The sequence below is a fragment of the Colobus angolensis genome, unplaced genomic scaffold (assembly GCF_000951035.1).
Source record: "Colobus angolensis palliatus isolate OR3802 unplaced genomic scaffold, Cang.pa_1.0 Scaffold144, whole genome shotgun sequence".
Taxonomy (NCBI): Eukaryota; Metazoa; Chordata; class Mammalia; order Primates; family Cercopithecidae; genus Colobus; species Colobus angolensis.
The window spans coordinates 2,460,131-2,486,182 of record NW_012114533.1 but is presented as its reverse complement, the minus strand read 5'-3'; the positions used below and the strand labels follow the sequence as shown (position 1 = coordinate 2,486,182).

The window sequence follows — 26,052 nt, the reverse complement described above, 5'->3', positions numbered from 1 at the left end:
CACAACTGCTATCCTGATGCCATTTCCTCCTTCCTTTCATCCAGTTCCCAGCACGGCCTCCCCTCCTGTTTCCAGCGCCTCCAATGACCCAGTGGGATCCTACTCCATCAATGGGATCCTGGGGATTCCTCGCTCCAATGGTGAGAAGAGGAAACGTGATGAAGGTAGGGAGGAGGGAAGAGGTGTGGCTTCCCCTTCACATGCTTTGTCCTTGAACTCCAAGCTCCGGTTTCGGCCTGGCCTCGCAGCTGCTCTGCTGTAAGATCAATTTTAGTAGCAAAGCCCAGGTCCCCCCACTGCCCTGCTGGCTCCTGGAGAGAGGGAGGGTGGCTGCTGGTGAGGTCATCAGCTTCACCATCTGCTCAGCAGCCCAGGCTGCCTCACCTGCCACTAGGGCTCACCCTGTCGATCCCTGTGGGATGCCAGGAGGAGAAGCAGGAACCATTTACCTTGGGAAGGTTTTGGAGTTGGGGGAACACCTGGTCCCTGACCTGAGGATGAAAGGCCAACCTACCTTGTCCTTACATGATCCAAATCTGTCCGGAGGTGAGGGAGTGATGTCATGTGCAGCCAACCCTGGTGTCCTTTCTCTTTAACACATGCACACCGCCCCCGGCTCAAACCTCACAGGGAACTGGACTTGGGGCCCCTCTCTCCTCTTCTTCTCCATGAGTAGAGATGCCACTCCAAATCCCCTGGCCCTCTCCCTCACCTGCCTGGAATGCCTCAAGGTGCAGCCAAGCTGTTAGGAAGAGTGTCAAAGGGAATGGGGAAGGAAGGGGAAGAGGAGAGAAGAAAAGACATAAGGGGGAGAGTGGTGGGGATGAGCCTGGGACAAAGTGTTTTTCAAATGTTGTGACATTGGGGGGTCTCTTGGTGATCATCTGGTTCTGTTCTGATGCGTGAAGCTGGGGCACAGAGCTGGCAGACCCAGATCAACAGAGACACCAGTGTCTCCGGCCTGCTTTCTGCTCCCATTTTCTCATGGTTCCCTCTGGAGAAGTGGTAATCTCCTGGCCTTCAGAGGATTTTAAAGACATCTCCCAGGAAAGAGACAGAATCCTCAAACAATGAGCATAAAGGGGTGACCATCTATCCCATTAGCCCAGGACAGTCCCAATTTATGCCTGTTGTCTCTGCATCTTGGCCAGTCAGCATCTCAGCGTCTCCCTTTTCTCTTAGAAATGTCCTGTTTGGACAATAAATTATCTGGTCATTCCACACATAGACAAACCCTCGGTAGGGGAAACCTAATGGAGTGAGGAGCAGAGAAAAGGGACAACGCTGAGCTTGCCTGGGCCCACAGTCCAAGATCCCCCAGCCTAGGCTGAGGGAAGAGAGTGGGAGAGGCCTGGCCCCCAGCGGAAGGGACAGCGTGGAGGGGAGGCCTAGGCCTGGCAAGACAGTGATGACCTAGTGCTGGCCTCCTTCCAGAAGCCCTAATGGCCTCGTTTCACAGGGAAACAGCTTGTCTGGCTCTATTTCTCCTTCTTCCAAAATATCCAAACCGATTTGGCTGCCACGGCCTTTGCCATTCACTAAATTTCATTGTGGTTGTTTTGGCGGCAGCCCCTGATGGGCAGGGGGAGGTTGTGGGAAAGGCCCTAAGTCCCAATTCTCCCTGAGGCTCCCCATACTCAGGCCTTGGCTAAGCTCCTTGGCACCCCGAGTTCTTTGGTAGAATCTGCCTCAAACCCTAATGATCTCTCCCTTAACCAGCAGCCCCTGTGTTTTTTAGGGGGTGAGAGGCCCAGCGGCCCATGGGAGGCCACAGATGCCCCTCTGTAGTCTCCCTTTTCAGTCTGAGGCTGTGGCCAAGTATGCCCTCTGCCACATGGGCTCCTGTGGGGCAAGAAAGGCGGGGGGTAGGGAGGCACTGGCATGAGGCTGTGGCCCCACCCAGGGCTGCACCTGGCTGGCCCAGAACAGGGTGCTCTCCTGAGCGGCTGATCACCTTCATTGTTTCTGATCAGTTCAGTTCAGTGAACCTTTCCTGGACATCAGTTTCAAGAAAGGCTTGGTACTATAGGATCCCAAAGCAGAACAAGATATGATTCTTGTCCTTAAGGAGCTTACATTCTAGTGGGGCATGTTAAACATGTGAGCCCAAAGAGCAGATAGGCCCATCAGATACCCTGTTGCAATGGAGGTTTAGATGGCGGGCCACAGGAACTGGGCTGGGGAGGGAGTACATGGCCAGGAAGGGCTGCTCTTTGAAGAGGGGCCTGAGGGATGAAGAGGAGAATGTTCAGAGACAATGGTAACCTGAAATTCTATCTGATAGACTGAGCCTTGTGACCAGAAGGCCCTTTGACCAGCGGCTGCACGGCAGCTTTGGCAGGGATAGAAGGCACAAAGAGATGTGGTGGACAGTAAGGCTGAGGAGACAGGTTAGAGCTACAGGATAGCAGGCCAGGTCTAGACCATAGAAGGAGTTTGGGCTTTTTTTTTTTTTTTTTTTCCTGAAGGCAGGAGTAGTCTGAGCAGGAAGGGAAGGAGCAGGGCTGGGTTTGGGAAGCTCATGCTCCAGCAGTGTGACAGTGATGCACCAGGGCCATGTTGCAGGAAGCAGTGGAAGTCTTCAAAGCAAGAGATTATGGGGCCCCCAAGTTTCCTCTGAAACATTTACCTGCTGGGCCTATCCAGGTGTCAAGAAATATCAGAGGCTGCACTCTTTTTTTGAGAGACGGTTCTCCTCCTCTTACCAACTCCTCTTAACCAACCCCAGGCCAAATGGAGCTGTATTTTCCCTGGAGGAGGCCAGGCCTATGAGGGAGACCAGTTCTCCCTGACCTCCCCCTCCAATCCTGATCTACCAGCCCCCGGTGGGAAGGGAGAGGAGAGGAGAGAGCAAAGGTAGAGCTGTGGCAGTCCCTCCTCCTGTTTCCCCCACTCTGGTTGCTTCTAAGCAGCCAGGCCCAGTTTGCATTAGGGAGCAGCTCAGATGATTAAGAATAGGGGAGATAATTATGTGTCAAGATGATGTAGCCCAACTCTGCAGTCAGGCCAAGGTAGCAAAGCAGCTGGCAGGCCAGTCACAGAAGGCAGCCTCGGGCATGGGCTGCAGACACCCAGGTGTGTCCTTCAGTGACTGGGCCAGGACTGCAGCAAAAGAGAACACTGACGGGGAACTGAGGGGTGTTGGGATGGGACTGAGGATGCACATCAAAGGGCTAGACCCTCGAGGGAATGGAGGGGCTCATCTCCCTCCAGGAGGACCCTTAAAGACCCTGCTAGACTGGCCCTCCTTTGGCCTCAAGCACTGTGGCATCTTCCTAGGAGTGTCTTACCCTGGGGGCAAGCTGTGAACCTCTTTGTCCTCCAGGAAGCTGCTCCTCTTTTGCTCTGGGTACAGTTCAGCCTATTCTTCAGCTCTAACAATGTCACGGTGATGGGCATTAGTGAGGACAATCACTGCAGTGCGTGCTGGTGTTATTGGAGACAATCTCAGCAGTAGTTATTGGTGCTCACAGTGATAATGCCCAGAACATTATTGGCATTGGCACTCAGAATATGGACAGTGTTATTAGTATCTGCAGCCATCATTTCCCTGGGGATATTAGGAAAGGACTGATCAGCTGTGACTCTGGGGAAAAACTGGCGTGACTGTGAGCCTGTTTGAGACCCCTTCCCATGCCTTGGCCTTTGAGAGTATGGAAAACACCCCCTGACTTTCCTTTGAGAAATGTGCTGGTCAAGAGGCTTTGACCCTCATCCCAAGAGCCCAGGAGCTCCCAGAATGAGACAGGTAGACAGGCCAGATGGATAAGGAAGTTATATTCTGAAGCACCCAGAAGACAGGCTGTCCATCAGTCTGAGAAGGTAGAATCCCTGTTCATATCATGCAAAAATCCTCACTTCTTCTTAGCTGTAATTATGGGTAAGCATGTTAGTGCTGGATTCCCTGGGCCCTTCGAAGGAAAGCCAATTCCCTGAACACTATGTGAGCTGGTTTATGTGGCTGGAAGAGAGAGATTCTTGTATTTCCCTATCTGCAATCAGGCTGAAAACTGGAAGTCCTTCGCCTTCACCCAGTTACTTTCGGCTGGGGCCCAAAACGTTGCTGTTCATCGGTGGTGGTGTTGAAGCACAGGGCAGTTACATAACTTGTCCAAGAATCCAAATGAAGTCATATGGTGAGAGTCTGCTGGTCTGTGTGAGGGAGGTGTGTTGGGGTCATCCTCTGAGGTGTGAGATTGCAGGGGGTCATGATACTGCATTCCACTAATTAGGTTTACAATGAATTGTGCCATTGAGTGGTGCCAAGCTGATGCAGTTGTGCATTTGCAGGCAGGGCAGGCTGCATGGCTGCAAATGGCCGAGTCCTGTCACTGCCTTTAATAGCTCCCTTCTGCTTTGGATGAAGCTATGACTGGAAGAAGCAGTTTATTTCCTTAGTTAGCTACCATCCTAGAGGTCCCCAAGAGTGTTGCTCAGGTTAGACTTGGAGCAAATGAAGGGATTAAGCCATGGAAATGAGAAGACCTGCCCTTGTCTGGGAGCCTGGCTTGAGGCAACAGAAGGCTGCAGAGACTCCCACCAGGAAGGAAGGCGCAGGGTAGGAGTGAGCATGCCATCCCTAGAGCAGGGCATGGATGGGCAGTGGGGCTCAGTGGGAACAAATGTGGCCTCTGGAGTGAGCATAGCGGGGTCTGAATCCTGTTGCCTCTCACTAGTTGGGTAAGTCACCTAACCTTCATCAGCTCAGTCTTCTCCTCTGTAAAATGGAGATGGTAATGGCACTTCCTTCTTGGGGACTGTGGAGAGGATTTCATGAGGTCATGAATTTAGTGTTGAGCTGACTTCATCTTGGAAGATGCATCCTTGTGTATCTGGGAAAGAAAGCCTAATTGGCAGGTTTATGTTTCATGAGGAAATGAAGTTGTATTAGAAAGAAATTTATCTGGGCACAGGTGCCCTAACCTTGGTGCAGCTTCCTTGTAACTAGGGCAGTCTTTAGTGGATGCTGGGATTAGCTAACCTGGATGGGACCAGTGCAGTGGAGGAAAGGCGTCGTCCTCACACCCGGGATTGGGAGAACCTTTGTCCATTTCTATCTGTTCATTTACTCTGTGGTTACCCACTTGGGCCACATGTCATCTTTCCGCCTCCACAGGCATTTTAGATGTGTATAAATAAATAAATATAAGATCCCCTTCTTTTTCTAACATGTGGGCATCTCTCCCTCTATTCATCTGTGTACATGTCTGCTCCCACATGCAAGTTTATTTATTTACCTTGGAAAATGTATGTTTGTTTTATAAATCCAAATGTAATTTTTTACACAGTTTATGCCAGTGTGAGTATGCCTGTGTTCTACCGCTCTGAGATCTTTGGGCGTAAGGGGATGGGAATGTCATGCACTGGGAAGGTATGCAGTTACCTGGGTAGTGTGCATGCTTGAAGAGAGTGCCAGGTGTGACCGTGTGATCAGGGAGAGCTCTAAGCCAGGCCTGGGTGTGTGGGGTGTCCATGGTCCTGGGCACAGGCATCACCCTACCTTCTGCTGATAAATGGAGAGGCTGTCCTGAGCCTGCCTCCAGGGGCGGCCTAGGGCCCAAGGCTAGGGAGACTGAGGCCCTTACAGCCAGGCTGTGTGGGAATTGCAGCTCAGAACCCTTGTAACCCTTAGAAGGGGAATCTGGTCTCCCGATCTTGGGGTCCTGCCCCCAATCTTCTGCCTGCCTGTCTTTTGGGATCTCTCAGTGTTTGTCTGTCTCTTATTTGCTCTAGTCGAGGTATACACTGATCCTGCCCACATTAGAGGAGGTGGAGGTTTGCATCTGGTCTGGACTTTAAGAGGTATGAGGGCCAGAGGGAACATGGTGTGGGGGTCAAGGGAAATAGCTTGGGGGTGGCGGTTAGAGAACATTCAGAGAGTGGGTTCCTGAGGGCCAGAGTGTGGAAAAGGAGGAGTTGGCTCAGGCTTCCACTGGGAGACCAGGAGGCTAATAGAGTCTCAGGGCCTGGATTACTTCTGCCATGGGCCACTGATGGGGTTTGGGGGCTGAGGCCCCGGTGGCCTGGAGGGTCAGGCACTCAGTGGATGGGGGGCACTTTTTCCAGCCCTTGGAAAAACAAAGAGCAGATCGGGTAGTAAAACAAAAGCAAAGGAGACCTGGAAGCACCTGACAGCCCTAATTCATCACGGCCCAAGTTTTTTCCTGTGTTCCCATTATATTTGTTTGTAAAAGTGGAAATCAATTTTGAAGGTAATTTTCTGGAAAGAATGGAAGGGAGGTGGGAGGGCCGGATAAGGCAGAGATGGTAAAAGGAAAAATTTAGGCCAGGCACAGCCCAGGGGCAGCTCTTGGCAAGGTGAAAGAAAATTGCATATTCAATCTCCATCCATGAATCTCCCTCACTGCTGCCCGCCTCCTGCTTGAAAACAATGAAGGCTTTTTCCCAACGCTGGGCAGGGCCTCGGTATCAGCCTCACTTTAACTTCAGGGTCATTAATTCCCTGATTATTGAAGGAGAAGAGAGGGTTGCAGCGTTGTCAATTCCAAATGCACCCCCCATGTGATCGGGCACTGGCTGGGGTGGGGGGCACCCAGGGCAAAGTGAGGTGTTGTTTGAGAAGGGTGTGGGGAGAGAGGAAATGGGGGAGCCACTGGACTATGGGGGAAGGAAGCCAGGAGGGTGGAAGAAGGCAGTCATTACTGCATACCTCTGTTGTGTTGTTATTGCAAATTAAAAGTAGCATGTTCCACTCCACAGCTATCTTTGGGGAGGGAGGGGCACCGAGGGAGGTGGGGGATCTTATCATTGCTTCTTCAGCAGACCAGCCTTGGTGTCACCGTGTGAGGTGACATTTGAATTTACAATTCCGCTGAGAAAAGCCATTAATTCACAAATTAACATTTCTCCCTCTCCCTCTCTCTTTAACACTCTCTCCCTCTCTCACATGGATGTGCAAGCAATTGAAAAGACAAAGGAAATAGCCTTAAGGAAGAGACTTTACTGCTAGTCTGTCTGTGCTGAGATTGCTCCCCCTGCTTCCAGATAGATAAACCAATTACCTGAGCAGCTCTGCTCCTGGCCGCCCGCGATCGCCTCCTTTTGTAGACTGCCTCCATGGCTGGATTACACTCGGTGTATCTCATTAATGTAAACCAAGTGTGCCCTGGTCACCAAGCTCTCTTCCCCGCTCTCCTTCTGGAGGGGCAACGGGAGGAGGGCTGGGGTCAGAAAAGGCAGGCAAGGAGGACCCCAAGGAAGACCAGAGGCTGCCACTGCCCGGCTTCCCAGGCCCTGGACACTCGGGTGCAGCCTGCTGTGTTGACCGAGGCTGATGGGGGAAGTCGGTGGGTGAGTGCTCCTTGGTAGGCTTGCTCTGAACTGTGAGGACTGGGTGTGGCTGGGGGCAGAGGCAGGAGCCAGAGCCTGACTCTCTCAGTGGCATTTTGGTCCAGATGCAGGGGGCTGGCAGAACTAGAGAGGGATCTGAGTGCTCCCTGCATAGGAAGAGTTTGGGGAAGCTTTGCTGAGTACACACTATTTTAGTGGGATGAGAGTCAGCCTGAAGGAGCTTGGAGAGAGGCTGAGGAGGGCCCAGAAGATGTGGCTAGGTTGCACCATATTGGGTAAACAAAAACCCAGCACTTGGGCACAATTATGTCTGTTTACCACCTAATTCTTGCACACACACACACCGACACACATACACGCACACAGACACACACACATGCACACCCAGCCATCCGACTCTTTTCCTAGAGAAGACAAGGGAGAAGGAGTGTGCTCCCAGGTTTCTAAAGTGAGCTTACATCCTGGGTAGGGAATTGCAGGGCCTCTCTCTGCTTTTGCTCTCCTCCCAGACCCTAGTTCAGCACTGCAAGAAGACATTTTTGTTGGCAGAGGGCAGCTGAACAGAGTTTTTGCTTCTCTCTCTCTCTTTTTTTCTTTTTTTGAGATGAAGTTTCACTCTTTTTGCCCAGGCTGGAGTGTAATGCCACGACCTCAGATTACTGCAACCTCTGCCTCCCAGTTCAAGCGATTCTCCTGTCTCAGTCTCCTGAGTAGCTGAAGTTACAGGTGCCCGCCACCATACCCGGCTAATTTTTGTATTCTTAGTAGAGACAGGGTTTCACCATGTTGGCCAGGGTGGTCTTGAACTTCTGACCTCAGGTGATCCACCCACCTCGGCCTCCCAAAGTGCTGGGATTACAGGTATGAGCGACCGCGCCCAGCCTGAGTTTGTGCTTCTCTAAGGAGAGGTGCTCTGTGGATTATTGGTGGGGTTTCATGATTTCACACACTGTACTACCTAGCACATCACAGACTCTCCCCTCCCTAGAAGACAGGCCCTATGACAGTCCAGAAACCAAATCTCTATGATGGCAACTGTCTGTCTAGACAAGTGCCTGACTTTAACTGCATTGGCTCAACCTACGTTCATTTTCCAACTCAAATTCAAAACCTGCCTAATGTTCACTCAGTCCAAGAAAGAGCTGAGGTTCAAAGGTCAGCACTGCACTCACCAAAACACAGGGGAAAAAAACTCATTTATGAACACACATTCATTGCTATGATTCTATCTTCCTAGTAACCAAGGAAATTAAACTGCTCATACCTGAGGGGGCAGGTTTTCTGTCTTAGTTGGATCACATATTTTAGCCAAACTCTGGGTAGAGTTGGCAGTGAGCCTGTTGAATATTGACCATGTCGTTATCCAGAGGTAGGTGTAGGTTTTGTCGATGTTTTAGAAGGACCTTTATCTTGGGCCCTGTGCATAGGTGATTTGTATGTTTTTGTGGGGAAGTACAGGGGTTTAGCCCTGGCTGTGTGGATCGACGTAGGTGCATGCATCTGCATATAAGTCCTTGCCTTTATATCAGAGCCAGCAGCCAAATCACCAGCTATCTTTGCTTCCCAACTAGTTAATGCTGTTATGTGGATGAAGAGTTCCATCTGGTTGTTTGGGGAAGTATTTTGAGATTTAGCACAAAAGAGTATATATTTGTTCACAGAATGCCAGAAATTCAGAATAGAGAGGTCAGTTCCACCCTATCAGGAGAGAATGTACAGAATTGCCCTGGAGGGGGCTGTATGTGTCCATCCACCACTGGAAATTGCGGTGGGTGGGTGCAGGTATACCACTGTCTCAGCAAAGGCTGTCAGGTACTCCTGCCCAGCTCCACGTTTGCACCCTCACGGATGAGCACCCATCTTGTCAGAATACATCTTCAACTTCCTAGTCTTCCACTTGGCAACTACCTTCCACCCCTGCAGACAGGCATTGTTCTCCTTTCCCACCCTGCAAGGGCACCAAGCAGGAACTCCGCTGCCTCAGCTCTGCCCTTCTTCCCCAAGCACAAGCTATGGAAGCAGGAAGGAGGAGATGGGCGCCAAGGCTATCCCCAGACCCTGCTGCTCCTGAGTTCGCCTCCCTGGGTTCCTCTTCCTCTGCAGACAAGCAGGCAGCTGAGAAGGGCAGGCAGCTGGAAAAAGGGTTGGAGAGGACGTAGGCCGGGGAGACCCCAGATCCCTGCCTGCCAGCAGAATGGTCCTGGCAGCCTCCTTGACCATTGCTGCCCCCCCCCGGAGCCCAGAGAAGGACCCCTCCTGCTCTGCCTTCCTCAGAGCCATGGTGGCCTTAGGGCTCTCTGGGACCCTCTCCATTTTGCCCCATTGGGGTGGAAAGGCACAGAGGGCTGGGGGAGGGCTGGGCCTGGCTCAGGGGCTGTGAGACAGATCACAAGCCTCAGAGCCGAGTTGCAGTGGAGCCAGTAATTCAAACCATCCTGACCCTTCAGTGAACCCGAACCTGCTGACCTTGACAGCACTAGACAAGAGAGGCCTCACAAACCTCAACCTGCACGGAGGCCTGGCCTTCCCTCCCTCCCATTCTTGGAGCCCTGTGGCCCATCCTCCAGGTGGCTCCTAATTTGGCTGCCCCCATGAAATGTCAGCATCCCCTCCCTCCCTGAGGCTCGGCCTGCCTGCTTCAAAGCACCCTTTGTGCTCATCACTACTGGAGACAAGTGTGTGGGCATCTCCTGGGGGCCTTTCCAGGACTAGGGCTGGGGCTTTATCCTGCAGCCAGAGCTTTTACACCTCGTCCTTCTCCTTCTGCGCCAGGCTTCACCTTTTTCAGGAGGACTGGCTAGAGTGTGTGTGCATGTGTACGTGGGTACTTGTGTATGTGTGTGCATGTGTGTAAGGTTGGGGCACACACAGGGGCAGGGGTAGAATGTGATCCAGACAGCAGACAAGGGGAGGGAAGAGAAGCCAGAGGAGAGCAGCTCCAGGAACCTGCATTAAAGTAAATGCAGTTTATGAAGTTTATGCTTTCCTCCGAGGGAGAGCTGGATTCCATCCAGCAGCCTCCCAGAGCCTGCCAAACAGCTCCTGAAGCAGAAAGTGCAAGCAGGAGAGCAAGTAAGCCAGTGACAGAGGGAGAGATGCACAGACACACTCACACACACTCGCTGGCTCACACATATCTCCCTCGGCCCGGGCAGCCTGGGAAGCCTGGGATGGAGGGATGCAGACAGTAGATTTGGTAGGGGTGACTCCAGGAGCCTTTCTTTCCTCCTCTCTTCCCTCCTCACCTGCCACCTCCATCTCTTTAGGCAGAGTGCCCAGCATGGGCACTTGGGCAGTGTGGGCACCTGGGTGGACTGGTGGTGTGGGGAGCTGAGGGCACTGTGGGCCACCTGGGGCAGCCAGCTTGCAGGAGCCACCTGGGTGAGGGACAGTGTGGGTGGTCTGGGGCAGTGGGTATGTGGCCTAGGCAGCAAAAGGGACCAGAATCCTATACAAAGGAACCTCTAGGGACTTGCTTGTTCTTCTGATGCTGGGGATCCATTTTTCTCTGGCATTTTGGTCTGAACTATGTGGGTGCCTTACAGCTACTGAAAATAGCTATTGGAGTCTTTTAAGGAGAAACAGAGACCTTATTTGTTTCCTGGTAATTCAAAGGAAATAAGTGGTTGACAATGTTAAAGTATGAAAGCTCACAGAGGGGCTTAAAAGCAAGTTGGAGTGTTGGAGTATCTCTTCTCCTGGACTCTTCCTCACATGCACAAGCACGTGGGTTCATGCATGTGTCCACTAATAATGTGTAAGTGGGCCAGGACCCTTGACTTTAGATGAAAAGGGAGTGTGGGGGAGAAAATGCCTGGAGAGGAAGTCCGCAACATAGGCCTTTGCTCTCGCCTGTGGGCTTGGCACCATCATGTTTCTTGCCCCTGTGGCTTCTGCGACATACCTCAGCTGGGGTCAGACAGTGAGAAGTCTATCTCCCTTTTCTTTCTGGGAACTCCATGTCTCTATGCAAGTTCTGCCAGGAACTGAGACAGAGGAGGATGACAGAGGTAGAACCATCCAGAAGCAGAGGATGGGGAGAAGAGGGCAGAAGGGTAGCAAAGGATGCTCAGAAATTGCTGACTGTGGAGGACGCCTTGGGAAGCCAGGAGGTGCTAGGCACAGGAGGCAGACACTGGCCAAGGATGGCATTGGTCCTTTCTCCCTCCCTGCTCTCTCCCTTCCCCTCCCTCCCCTCTTCCCTCCACACATCTTTATTGGTTCTGGTAATAGCGTTGATTTGCATGTCAGGCAAAGCCTTGCTACACACACAAAAAGAAACCCTAGCCGTGGCGGTGTGGCAGTGTCAGCTCTCGCTGTTGTTCGACAGTGTAAAATTAAATTAATAAAGCCCCCAACACAGGAAAACATAACAGGAAATTAATGGCCTTTACTGTCGCTCTGATGCAGTCATTTGCAACCCTGCTTTCCGCACCAAAGACTTCATAAATGCAAGCAGTTTCTCTAAACAAGCATACTTAGGGCGGCCTGGTATGTAATTTTTCGCCTTGCTTGTGTCCTTTGAGCTAACAAAGCCCCCTTTCCTCTTGGCTCCAGAGATTTCTAACTGGTTCTGGCCCCTGCTGGAGCCAAATGGGGACAGCTCTAGGCAGAGGGCCCAACCCCCTCCCTGAGAGCCCAGAGAAGGCTGAGGAAGGGCTAGGGTCCCAGGAGCTAGACACTCAGTGAGTCCTCCTTCCCCACCAGCCCCTGCAGCAGGCCAGCAGGACTGCACACCAGTGCTCCCAGGTGGGAAAGTTGATCTCCTTGGGGAATTCCCTAAATCCACTGGAGGCTCTCCCCTCTCCTTCCTCCCCTGGGTCTGTCCTCCCTCTCCCACAACCTGTGTGTTCCCTTCTTGGGGCCTCTGGCCTTCATCTCCCTCCTCCTTGTGGGTACCCACTCTCCCCCGTTCTACTTCTTCATACATGGGTCGCATACATCTAGACTGGCTGTGACTTGGCAGTGGGTGCCACGCTTTTCTTCTCCACAGGTAACCTGGGGGCTCTTTTTTGGGGGAGCTAAGTTATTCAAAGTGAGGAAAGTAAATTTGCTGGTACAATTCCCTGGGGTTCTAGGTTTCCTCCACATCTCCCTCTTCTCTACAGGTTGGTTAGGAAATGCCAGGGCCCCAAGGGGCCCCTCAGATTATCCCCCTGTCCTCGGGCAGTTTTCAGTGAGCTAAGAGTCCTTGACTGCTTTGGTGTGTAAATCGGTGGGATAGTGAGGAAACTGACACCTTCCTCTCTGGCCTCTCTGGGGATCTTTGTATCAATGTGGGCCCAGGTGCCCACTGTGTTGGGAGGTATGAGAGGAGCAGAGAACCAGGATGTGGCTCTCAGGAGCTTACAGCCTGCTGGGGAAGGCAAGGCTTTTGCACTCAGACAACTGGCTGTTTGTTAAATGCCCGGACACGTGACTGTGTGTTCCATAGGAATCTGGGTAAATGGACTAGAAGGGCAAGCAGGAAATGGGGCTTAAGCCTGGGAGCCTGGGAGTGGCTGAGATTGAGAGACCTTGGCTGGGCTGGATGGTGACAAGGCAGAGTGTCAGATTCTTAAGTGTCATCCTGTCTTATCTGCCACTCACCATAGATCTCTTTCCTCCAGTAGTTCTGCCTGAAAGGCCACAGCCCTGCCTGGACATATGTCAGAGATGGACAGTGGCCATTGTTTGTTTGCAACACCACTTTATACTGAGTCATGTGGGTTGAGGGAAGAGCACTGGAAGTGGGATCCAAATGTCCAGATGTGGGTCCATCTCCACTCCCTACTTGCTCTGGGACCTTTGACTGATTACATAGTGTCTCTGAATCTGTTTCCTCATCTTTAAAACAGAGGTAATGGCATTTGCCACAGAGAATGGTGGTGGCGGTAAAGCTCTCCATTTGATACCCTCTCTTTCCTTCCCTCCTTCCCTTTCATCCACTCCACCATATTTACTGAGCTCTTGGGAAATGCTGGGCTAGGTCCTGGGTAGATTTCAGATTCTCACATGATACAGTTCCTGCCCTTGAGGGAGTTCCCTCACCATCCTGGTTACCCATCTCAGAATTCATTATTGAAGGCTAAAGTTCCTCAGAAATGAACACTGAACTCCAGAGACAGTCTAGCCAATGCCAGGCACAGTAGAGCCTTGCCACTCTCCCATCTGGAGACTCTACATCCATAATATAGCCTAAGATTACATTCGATTTTTTTAGCAGCTGTGTCAGACTCAAGCTCATATTGAGTTTGTGGTCAACTAAAACCTCGAGATCTTTTTCACATCAATTGCTATCAAGCCAGGTCTACCCCATTCTGCACTTGTGTAATTGATTTTTTTTTAACCTAAACATAGGGCATTCCATTTATCCCTGCTGAATTTCATCTTGTTGGTTTGGGTTCTTAATTCTACCCGATTAAGGTCATAAGGATGTCTTCTATATCATCATCCAACTAGGTTTTTTCAAAAGAGTTATTTTCCTTGAAAACACAGGAAAGCCACATGGCCCACCAATGGAGACCTCCTCCTAGCTGCTATAAGTGAATGAATGCTTTGGGAACTACTGAGCCCAACAGCCATCAATCATTTTACTTGTTTTCATGTTGTCCATTATGCTAGGATTGTCAAATGTTAGCATTCACTGCTTCCACAGAATTTCTGTAATAAATTGTTTTTAAAAATCCAGTTTACATTGATGAGCAAATTGAGCGCCTGCTATGTACAACATATGGCAGGACTGATTTACAAAGGTAAATAGGGCACAGTCCTTGACCTCAAGAAACTTACAGTCTAGCAGGGAGGTAGACATACACATCATTATATAAGCAGAATGTGATGAATGCCGTGATCAAGGCATGAAGTCATATGATGAACAAAAAAAACAAAGGAGCAGTTGCTTCCAGTCAGGGCAACTAGGGAAGTATTTATGAGGGAGGTATTTGATCTAAGCATTGATATCAAGTAAATATGCCACAATTTATTTCTGTGAGTGCGTGCAAGCTCTGAGGTATCACCATTTTCTTTTCTGTTGGCCGTAATTAACTGTATAATAATTTCTTTTAAAGGATTTCCAGAACCTGATCCTGAATTTATGATTTTGAGTGTCATTTGCATACGTGTACTTCTCTCCCCTTTTCTAACAGACAGGATGGCATTGGGCTTGTCACTGCCTCACCCTTTCTTTGTGACATCTCAGGGATTATCAGCAGCAGTTTTAGGTCCTGTCTGGACCTGGGAAAGTTCACTGAAATGGCCAGAGGTTACCTGCCTGGCCCCTCCCTGACCAGAGCACCAGTGCCCTCCTACTGGGCTCAATTTGAAGATGCTTTCCTTTGGTGAAGACAAAAGCAAGCTGAGGATTGAGAAGTTCTGCCTTCTCTCTCAGTATTACATCCTCTTCCCTAGGACTGAGCCAAAACCTGCCTTTCTTTTCTTTCTTTCTCCAAACATAGCATCCAAGGCCCTTTTTTGTTGTCTCAGCTTGTTCTGAGCTTTTGTATTCCTGACAGGCTCATGCCACCCTCATATCCGTCCTTGGTTATGGTCCCCCCTTTCCATCTGTCATGTATCCTGTATAAGAGGAAAAAAAGTGACTTCTATGATCATAAGTGGAATACATGCTCATTGGAAAATACTTGGAAGAGATAGTAAATTTTTAAAAATTCCCTCACAATGTCATCACCAGGAGACAACCACTGTTGAATTTGGTAGATTTTCCCAATCTCTTTCTTTTTTGTGTATATATAATTTTTTAATCAAAAATTGAACAATACCGTATAAGAAGCTTCATGTCTTGCTATTTTCACCTAACATTACATAGGACCATTTTCACATATCATTAAATATTCTTTGAAAACACGATTTTTTAATGGCTGCATAATCTTCCGCTGTTCAATGTACATGTCCTTTTAAAATCTGGGATCATCATAATTTAAAGCTTATCTGTGTGCAACAACAGTGATTTTCCTTAAATGTCTTTCTTTTTTCACCCCCTCCCCCACTCCCACTCCCTTTATGCTGTCAGGTTGGTTATATGAGCTTATAGAAGCAGAATTTCATTTTTAGAGCATCCCATCCTCGTGGAATTATGGTCTCTTTTAGAATCTCTTGCCATGGAATCCCCAGCCATGTCTTTCCCCCAGCATGGATCATTTTGCTTTCTTCAATTCAGATTCTGCCCAGCACTCCCTTCCTGAGCTACTGTCAACTCTAGACGTGCTTGCTTTCTCCCTGCATCCCCCCCTATTTCCCTTTCATCAGTTTTTCTTTCTTGGTCAGAATTAAGTGGCCTGCAATAGTGGAAAGGGCTCTGAGCTAGGAACTTCAGTTTCCATTCTTCTGACAACTAGCTATGTGACTTGGAAAACTACCTAACCTCTCTGAGCCAGGCTTTTGGTTTTTGTCTTAATTTTAAATACCTAAGAGGGAATCCAGTTAAATTCCCTTCATGATATTTTCCAGCTGTAGAACGTGAGTGACACTGAATTCAGAGTAGCATTCTCCTTTGTTGCTTCTTTTTCCTTCTAAAAGGTAAAATGTTGAGCGTAGCAAGTTAAGAACTGATCAGTCTTTCCTTTTGGAATTCTTGTCAACAAATCAGTCAACATTCGTGATCACCTTCTCTACTTGAAGTTTAAATCTGAAAACTATAGGACCCCTGCCTTCAAAATTCACAGTTCAGAGGAGAAAACAACATTAAAAAATAACTATGATATGAAGAGATTCGAAATTTGGCTCTGCCACTTACTGGCTATCATAAGTTGTTCTGGGTAAATTACCTAGTCTCTCTATCCCTCAGTTTCCCCAGGTTAGGAGTTTAGCTGCCAGAGGCATGTTGCCAGGGTTGAGTTCTCACTCCTCTGTCATCCGTGAGGCATGTAACCTTGGGAAAGTTCCTTAATCTCTGCACTTTCATTTCCCCATCTACAAAATGGGGACAATAATGTTTAAGTTCTCATGAAAATTAAGTGATGAATTAATATATGTAAGATTATCAGAGGAGTGCCTGATGTTATTGTAAGGATTAAATCAGTGCATGCATGTTAAGCATAGTGTCTGGTATCCAAGTAGAAACTGGATCTGTTTTAGTTATTATTAGTGTATTTCTACAATAAAGGTTTGGATAGATGGCTGTTGGAATGCAGACAAAGGAGAAATTAATGGCGAGGGAGGAGCTAACAGCCCTCTTGTATATGTCTGAGGAAACTCAATCCCAAAAAGCTCAGGAGATTTATACCAAGTGAACAACAAAACTAGGATTTCAACCCAGGAGATGTTACTTCTGGTCCAGTATTGTGTTAGGGTTACCAGTACAGTTAGTGTCCCTAGAGGCTGGTGGGTGTGAATGGGCACAGCAAGCCTGAGGTCAGGCAGGCCCACAGCCACCCCAGCCTCTCCCTGTTCATGAACTCACTGAGTGTTTAGAAGCTGGGCTTAGTCAAGTACAGCAGGTAGTTTCCCAGGGCTAGATGGCTGGGCAGAACCTGGTCTTGTCCCGAGCCAAGGTTTGGGCCAGATTTCCAAAGCCTTCTTCATGTCCACCTCTTTTTTTTTTTTTTTTTTAGACACGGTCTCACTCTCTCTCCCAGGCTGGAGTACAGTGGCATGATCTCAGCTCACTGCAGCCTCCACCCCCGGGGCTCAAGTGATCCTCCCATCTCAGCCTCCCAAGTAGCTGAGACCACAGGCACATGCTACCACACCCAGCTAATTTTTGAATTTTTAGTAGAGATGGGATTTCACCATGTTGACCAGGCTAGTCTCGACCTCCTGAGCTCAAGCAATCTGCCCACCTCAGCCTCCCAAAGTGCTGGGATTACAGGAGTGAGCCACTGCACCCAGCCCACTTTATGCCCACCTCTTGAGCTTGGCTTGGGAACTGTGGCCAGGCCAGACTCACTGAATGTCCAGTTTAAAGATGGAAGGCAATGAGGGGTATCATCCATCTCCCTGGACAAGCAGTGTCACCATAGCTCCTTCCCAGCCTGGCTCTCTGGAGCCCCTTCCCTCCCCTCTCCTTTTTCCTATCTATTCCTCCCTCACTGCCCAAATCCCACTTCCCCCTCATCCTCTCTTCCTCCCTTCCGTCTCCTATCTCACTTACCTCTCTCTTCATTCTGGAACACTCCTTCTTTTTCTTTCCTCCTCCACTCTCCCTGGTGAACCCTCACCCCCCTAATCCATCAATCCTCCCTCCTCTACTAGTCTGGACAGCACCTGACCTCTGGAGAGCCACCCCATTCCTCAGCTCCCAAACCTCACTCCCTGTTCCCAGTTGGACTTCCACCTCCCTGGTTCTGCTGTGCCGCCGTGGGGGTGGGGCTGGGGCTGCACAGGCGGGCTGCCCTGAATGACAAGCGGGGATATTGATCGCGTTCTGAACTCAGCCCAGCCGATAGAAGGTAATTAATGACTCCATTTGCCTCACTACCGAGGAGAACAATTGAGTTTGAAACTGCAACAACTGGCAGCTGAGAAGACTGGGGGGCAGCCTGGGGGTGAACCCCTCAGAGGCGGAAGTAATGTGTGGAGTAGCTAGGCAGAGAGAGCACCGTCTGAGCAGAGGCCACCATCAGAACGTGCAGAGCCCCATCCCCAGCACAGCTGGCCCCTGAACCCCACTGCTCCCCCCAGCCCTTGAGGCCTGAGGCCCATCAGCCACTGTTCCCCCTGCCTCCACGCTTTTCTCTTTTCTTCCCATATCACTTTTTGAGGTCATTTTCTGCCTGCAGATAAAGACTCCGTTTCCCCAAGACTGCTTCTTGCCAGCTGTGCAATCTTGCACATACTTTGAACTCTCCCTGAGCCTGTTTCCTCGTTTGTAAAATCAAACTAACAGTGTCACTTTTGCAAGTGTTCTGTGAAGACTGTGGATAATGTGCATAAAGTACCTTGAGCCTGCCCAGAACACAGTAAGTGTTCGGTAAGTGATGATGGATCCTTGATAGAGAAGGCAAACGTGGCAGAATGGAGAGAGCTTTGGAGTCCGACATCCATGAGTTCACATCCAGGCTCTGTTGCTGCCTACCTTTGTGGTGTTGAACAAATAATTTTGCCTCTCTAAGATTCCTTTTCCAGAAAATGAGAATAATAAGTACCTCGTAAAGTTTGAAGAGATTGATGAGTGTAGGTGAAAGCCCTAATATCATTACTTTCTCCATAGACAGATAGATGTTTGTATTTGAGCTTAGAAAACTGAAGTTAGTGCAATTGCTTTTTTGTTTGTTTGTTTGTTTTTTTGAGGCAGAGTCTCACTCTGTTGCCCAGGCTGGCACGATCTCAGCTCACTGCAACCTCCGCCTCCTGGGTTCAAGCGATTCTCCTGCCTCAGGCCTCCCAAGTAGCTGGGATTACAGGCCCCCGCCACTACACCCAGCTAACTTTTTGTATTTTTAGTGAAGATGGGGTTTTACCATGTTGGCCAGGCTGGTCTCGAATTTGTGACCTTGTGATTCACCCACCTCAAGCCTCCCAAAGTGCTGGGATGACAGGCGTGAGCCACCGCACCCGGTCAAAGTTAGTGTAATTCTTTGCTATACTTAAATTCTTTTCAAATACCTAATCTTGCTTCCTGGAATTTGATGGGCAACCCCATTCATACCATCCTAATTTTGTAGACTTTGATGAGCCTTGGTCTCATGACAGAGGAAATGACATCATTTCATTTTCATTTTCTTTATTTTTCTTTCTTTTCTTTTCTTTTCTTTTTTTTTTTTTTTTTTTTGAGACAGGGTCCCACTCTGTTGTCCGGTCTGAATGCAGTGGCACTATCTTAGCTCACTGCAACCTTGACCTCCCAGGCTTAAGCAATACTCCCGCCTCAGCCTCCTGAGTAGCTGAGTCACAGGTGCATGCAACCATGCCCAGCTAATGTTTTATTTTTTGTAGAGGTAAGGTCTCGCTATGTTGCCCAGGCTGGTCCCATACTCCTGGACACAAGCAATCCTCCAGGCTCAGCTTCCCAAAGTGTTGGGATTACAGGTGTGAGCCACCATGCCTGGTCCATTATTTCATTTTATCTATTACCACCACCCCCAACTGTCTCTTGTCCCTTGCAGTGACCCTTCTGTCCCTAGCCCTGTTCCCAAGACAGTGTTCAGGCAGTGTCCCCCTCCCCAAGCTGCTGAGACCCCACTGGACAACTCTGTTCATGACTGGCCAGTGCCAGGGCCCTGACCTGGCGTGAGAGGTGTGAGATAGGGCCTAGCTCCAGGGCCACCCAGGAATAGATGGGGAGTGAGTGGCAGGGCTGAATGAATGAGGAGATGAGATCTTTTGGTTGAGGAGTAAAGACATTTTCAATAGTGATTCTAGAAGTAGCACATACTAATTGCACAAAGCCTGGACGATATGGAAAAGCTTAGATGAAAAGAAAATAAAAATTGCTTATGATCAAGAAGTAACCACTGTCACCACACCAGCAGCTCTCCTTCCAGTCAAGTTGATCTTTGGTTTTGGAGTTCTCTTCGTTTGCCCAGAGACTAGGGTCCTGCTGCCAGCAGCCCCACACTCTGGGCTCTGGCTGGGCAGGCAGCCACTCTGCCTGTCCGTTTAGTCCACAGCTGTCGGGGCACCTGCCCTGTGCCAAGATCCCCAGTAAATGTCCCCTTGAGCCAGTCACTTGCCCTGAACCTTATATACTCTGAGCCTCAGTTTCCTCCCCAGTAAAAAGGGATTAGAATCCCTACCTACCTTGGAGAGTGGTTGGGAAGACCAAGTACTCTAGATCTATGAAGACCTTTTGTTAAATGCTAAACAAATATGAAACAGTCAGAGAAGAAGACAATATGAGCTTTGTTATCCTTGAAAGAATAATCTATGTCAAAGTTTTGACTCAGCAGTTTGTTTAATTGAATTAATTTATTTACATACTATCCGTGTTCCAAAAAGACCTGTGGTAGCTCACCCCCTTGAGAGTGGACAGGGCACCTGGAATGGCCCAGTCCTGGGAGTCCCATTCCCCAGTTGTGTGACCTTGGAAAAGTCACTGCCCACCCCTGCTAGTTACAGTAACACGAAGAATTTGGACTAGACATCCCCTAATCATCTGGGCACAGTCTGCACTCAGCCAGCACATATGCCGCAGGCTGTAGCCTCCATTTGGGGAGGGTGCCAGGCAGAGAATGAGGGATGCCGAGAGGGAGGCTGTGCCCGGGATGGAGCCAAGTGGCCTTCAACTGGGCCCACTGTGTTCGGCACCCAGGCTGCAGAGTGAAATGATTTAGAGGGCAGGCTCTGTACTCAGACCCGGATTCAAATCTGGTTTTCATTTACTAGCTGCATGGCCTTTGACAAGCTACTTAACCTCTCTTTGCCTCAGTTTCCTTATCTTTAAAATGGGTATCATAGTACTTCCCCCACAGGGTTGTCAGAAGGATTGAATGAGCTCTGTAAATAACAGCAATGGCATGTCATGAGTTCTTGATATTTGTGAGCTGCTACAGAATGGGAGTTGGGCAGCGGGCAGATGGAGAATGAGGCTGAACCCTCCCTCTATGGAGATTGACTAGCACAGGGTCCCTTCCTTGCTCTGTTTGGTCTTATTAAACCCACAGCCACCTCCAGCCCCAGTCTAAAAATGTGACCAGAGAATGGGGAAGAATACTGGAAATCAGAATAGCTCCTGAATGCGCAGGACACATGACCAGCAACCTCCAGCCCTCTTGGTGCAGGGAGCTCAAATGTAGATGCGTTCTCCAGGCCCTGGTCTCAAGCAGCCTCTGCCACCTGCTTTGGATGGCAGCTCAGAAGCCCCGGGGTTAAGTTCTGCTGCTCACCAGGAACAGCAGAACTTAACCCCGGGGCTTCTGAGTTGTTCTCTGTGCGTTGGTAGAGGCACCAGAGATGGGCAGGATGGTGTTTCTGAGAGTGGAAAAGGCCTTTGGGTCAGAGTTGATGCTGTTAGAGGCTAACAAGCAGTGGGGATAGCACATCTGCTAGCCAGGGGTGTGTGGAGCTTGCCTGATGAGAGACTGGGTGTCCTGTGGTGCCAGGCCAGTCAGGTGGCCAGTCCCAAAACCTTCTGCCAGAGGTATGGCTTTGAATACCACCCAGGAGAGTCTGAGTACCTACTGGGGGCTATTTCTAATGCTGGAGCCGCAGAAATGCATTAGTCACGGTCCCTGCCACAAGGTGCTCTTAGACTGGCTGCTGGGCATGGGGGCAAAGGGTCTGTTGGGTAGGGGATCTTCTTTGAAATGGATGGTGTGTAATCACTTACGCCCTTTCCTTCCCTGCTTACTAGATTAAGGTCGGCTTTTACGTCCTAGAAACCTAGATTAAGACTGGCTTCTGCTTCCACCTCTGTTTGAGCCCAACTCTGCCAGACAGCCCTTCAACTGCTGGGCCTAACAGTGGTCTCTTTCTTCCTCCTTGCTGTCCCATCTGAGACTTTGCCCCTGGAAAGCCCATGCTGAGCTCGCTCCCCACCTTCCTTGGAGAACCCTCTAGGTGGTCAGCACTGACAGCTGTCTTCCTTCTTTCCTTTTTGACTCCTCCTCCTTTACTCTCTTCTCCTTTTCCTTCTCCTCTCCTTCCCCTGGAAAGCCACCCTCATCCAGGCCCTGGGCACCAGGTAGCAGGACACCCAGGCTTCAGCGAAAGCAGAGCCAGCTGGTTTTATTCCTGCAGTAAGTGTCCTCATCCCAGCCGGGCTTCCAGCTTCTGGCGCGGAAGGCTTCTTCCCTTTCTTCCCCTCCCGCTTTCTGCCCTTCCGTGCCTCTGGGCTTCCTCCTTCCCTGAGTTTCTCCTCCTTGGACCTTCTGATCCAGGGCTTCTCCCAACCCCCTTTCCTCATTCCCTTCCTGCCTTCTCTCCTGGCCTTCATTCCTCCCTTCCTTCCCTAGCTGATGGAAGGACGTCACTCCCTCCTCTGGAAAGAGCCGGGAGAGCCTACTGGACGGATGTGTGGTGGATTTGGAGGGCTGGCTGGCTGTCCCCCATCAGTAACACCGCTGCCCTCTCCCTGGCCCTGCAGCTCACCTCCCTGCTCCGCATAAGTTTCTTTGTGCTCCTTCGCCATTCATCATGACTGCTGCCTTCCCTCTCCTACAAGAGTTCCGGCAAGCCTCCTCCAGCCTCTCTGCGGGGCAGGGGTTCTCCGCATGCTTTCATCACACCACTTTGTTTTTCTTCTCCTCTAGCACCTCCTTTCTCCTCCCCACTTCCCTCTCCTCTGCTTCCCCGCCTCCCACTGCCACCTCTTCCAGTAGCAGGCTTCCTTAGCCTTTGCCTCCCTTCCCTCTCCCTTCCCCTCCGTTGCTGCCTCTGTAACCTGTCTTACCACCAGGGCCTGAGTATACAAAAAATAAATAAATAAAAAGGTCAGTGAGTGGAGGGAGCAGCAATAACCCCTAAAACAGTACTATCAGTGGAACATGATTGATCAATTGAATTCCATAGCGGCTGAAAAATGTGGGATTAAGTAGTGTATTATACGCACAATGAGTTGAGGCATGATGTTCATTTCAAGTTCATTTCGCCGGCCTCTGCCACCAGATCAGGCAATCAATAGGGGCAGCAGATATCATATATCACCTCTCTGCGGGCCGGGGAGAGAGCACCATAATCTCTCGCAAATTTAGAGTGACAGATTTGTCAAGATCTGAAGGGCCCCTGAATAAATGAAGGCAAAGAGACTCCTCCAGCCAGTGACCTGAGGACAAAGCTTCAGTTCAGCTCCCCCACCCCACACACACACAGAGGCGCACACACACACACGCACACACACACAGTGAGCCAAGCCACACACAGACAGGCATATACACAAATCTACACAGAGGCATGAGGGGAGTCCTGCCACACATGCACACACATAATGTGTGAACACATGCTCACAAATACACCCTCTCTGCCCCTACAATAACCATATATGGAGACACATGATGCCTCCCTCACCCCTGAGACTCTGGTTTCCCCAAAAGGTAGGAGGGCTCCAGGAAGGGAGAATCAGACACAATAGGACATGCAAATAGCTACAGGGAGTGAAATGAGGATGATGGCACATCCTGAAAAAAGAAGCAGGCACAGGAGAAATGGGGCATGTGGCCTCACAGTCTTCATGCAATCACACACAGACACACACTTCTTTTCAGAAAGCTTCTCATTCTCATTTCAACACACGCAGACCCTTGTTTATCTGGATGTTTATTTGTATACAAATGCATAGACACACAATACTCACACAAAAGGGAAAAATAAATTTACCACACTTCAATTTTCAACTCACATGTTGATGCACACATCCCATAAGACTGAAATGATTCCAGAGCCTTACACTGAAAAACCACAACCACCAAGTTTTGTGTCCATGGGAACAAATACCATTGAAGCTGCCTCTGTCTGTCTGCTTCAGATGTGGTCCTGGTCTTGATCTGTGTCTCTTTCTCCCTCTCTTTCTGTCTCTCCTTCTCTTTCTCTGTCTCTCTCTCTCTCTCTCTCACACACACACACACACACACGCGCGCACGCACTTTCTTTGCTTTCCCACTCCCTCCAGAATAGATATGGAGGGAAGGTGAGAGATCACATTAGGAAAGCAGACCCCACGACGCTCGGTCTGGGAGGCTGAGGGAGGATGGCTGCAGGTTGAGTTAATCAATATATAATATTTTCTATGGTCGCCTGAATGATACTGTATGGTGTTACTGTACATAATGCAATATTGATTATATCATATTGTATAATCACCTATAAACTGATACATATAACAGTCTCAGAGGAACACCCTGGGGCCTCCGGCATGGGCTGGCCCCAGGCCCAAGGCTCTTCAACTGGTCTTGGGCTGAGGGGAGCCCAGGAGTGACCAAGTTGTTATAGGGTTTGTGGGGGAAACCCCACTGTGGGGAGTTGCAAGGTGTGGGTTAAGGGAGAGGCTGCAGAGCAGGCTCATTGCCTACTGTACACCTTGAAAATGCCAGGGAACCGAGGCGGGAGGCAGGGATAGGGAAGGGCTGAGAACGCCTGGGGAAAGGGGACATGGAAACAGGACTGACCTGTAGCCTAGGGGGAGCGGGCACCGGTGTGACAAGTCTCTGCTCCCTCTGGAGACCTGCAGGAGGAACCAGGTGACCAAGAAACTGGCTCCTGTAGGAGGCCTAAGCCCAGGTCCAGGTTGGAGACAGAGGCCGAGAAGGTGGCCGGGGCACAGCGGCATCCACGGGGGCCCTTCTGTGGGCTCTGCCCAAGTGGGAGCTTTGCTGCTCTAACGACACCTCTTTCCTCCTGCTTGGCTTCCCTCTGGCCTCAGTCCTGGTCCAACCCAAGCAGAGTGCCTCAGCTCTGCCTCAGAGCCCCTCCTCCCTCGGGGCGAAGTTAATTACTTCACCCAGTCTCCAGGTTACACTCGGCCTTGGAAATTTGATGGTTTTCAACCCTTGGAATCAGTGGAACTGAAATTCATCTCGGAGCCGAGTTCAATTCTCCACAGGCACAGTAATGCCCGTCTGAGACACCCAGCTTCTTTCTTCCCCAGGCTGGCCCTGGTTTGGGGGCAGGGGGTGGTTCAGGGAGACATGCCCTGGGGAGCTGGCTCCTGGAAGCCCGCTGGCTCCACCTCTGGCTAATCCTTCCTGACCCCACAGTGTGACCACTCCATCTCTTACCAGGTCCTCAGGTCCTTCTGTTCCCTGGGCTTCCTCAGCCAGGTCTCTGAGGCAGGGCCACCCTCTGGTGTCAGCCCCACTGGCCTAAGGCTGAGAGTAGGGGGTCTCATAGGGGTGCAGAGCTCCAGGGCTGGGTGCCCACCTCTCTGCCCTCCACTGTTCCTGTGCCTCTGCTGGCCTGGCGCTAATGCCCTGAGTGTCTGTGTGTTCTCCAGATGTGTCCGAGGGCTCAGTCCCCAATGGAGATTCCCAGAGTGGCGTGGACAGTTTGCGGAAGCACTTGCGAGCTGACACCTTCACCCAGCAGCAGCTGGAAGCTTTGGATCGGGTCTTTGAGCGTCCTTCCTACCCTGACGTCTTCCAGGCATCAGAGCACATCAAATCAGAACAGGTGAGGAGGGAGCTTTCTGCTTGCAGAAGTAGAAAGGAACCAGCAGAGCAAGGCCTCTCAAGAGCTTGTTCACCAAACACCACGTGCATAGCCGGCATTGTATGTGTTACACACGTGTGTTCTGTGTGTGTGCAGTGTAAACAGGCTTACACGAGACAGTATAGTATCGTTAAGACAAATCTTTATGGTCTGCATATAGTAATTAGAAATGATGAGTTCTGGATGCAAGAGTATGGCCTTGGGTAAATCATCTCTGTTCAGAGCCTCAATTTCCCCATCTATAGAATGAAGGGCTTGGACGTAGCATTTGACAAGTCCCTTCTAGCTCTGCTTCTCCGTGGTTCTGGCATGGAGTATTCAGGAACATCCTCTTGCTGTGTCCCTTGCCCACAGCCCCTCAGGTCCTACAGAAAATCTATGCTAGCCTGGGGAGCTTTCCTTGCCCAGTGTCAGGAGAGCCCACCTGTGCCTGCCTCCTGCTCCCCAAGCCAGCCATTTGATGGAACCCTAGGTAGGCTGACAGCTTACCACTTACACCCAACACTCTCTGCAGACACTGAGCAGCCCAGGACACACAGCATGGGGCACAGCATACAACACACCAGCAAAACGCACAACGCAGAAACCGCCTCCGAACTTTTCCATGTGCTGGTGTGCATGTGTTCACACTCCACCCACAGCCCACAGTACTGTGCTCACACACCACCGTCCACCTGTTCCCCTCATCCACAGCCCACAGTACTGTGCTCACACACCACCGTCCAC

General features: G+C 50.3%; 1 protein-coding gene across 1 annotated transcript in view; it reads left to right on the top strand.

The window, feature by feature from the left end:
* The window catches only part of PAX2 (paired box 2), an 81,747-nt gene that overhangs the window by 34,990 nt on the left and 20,705 nt on the right, over positions 1–26,052 (top strand). The window contains exons 5-7 of the mRNA XM_011935584.1: positions 45–164; positions 5,734–5,802; positions 25,112–25,287. Coding sequence (XP_011790974.1) covers positions 45–164; positions 5,734–5,802; positions 25,112–25,287 — 365 coding nt within the window. The remainder of the gene's footprint in view (positions 1–44; positions 165–5,733; positions 5,803–25,111; positions 25,288–26,052) is intronic.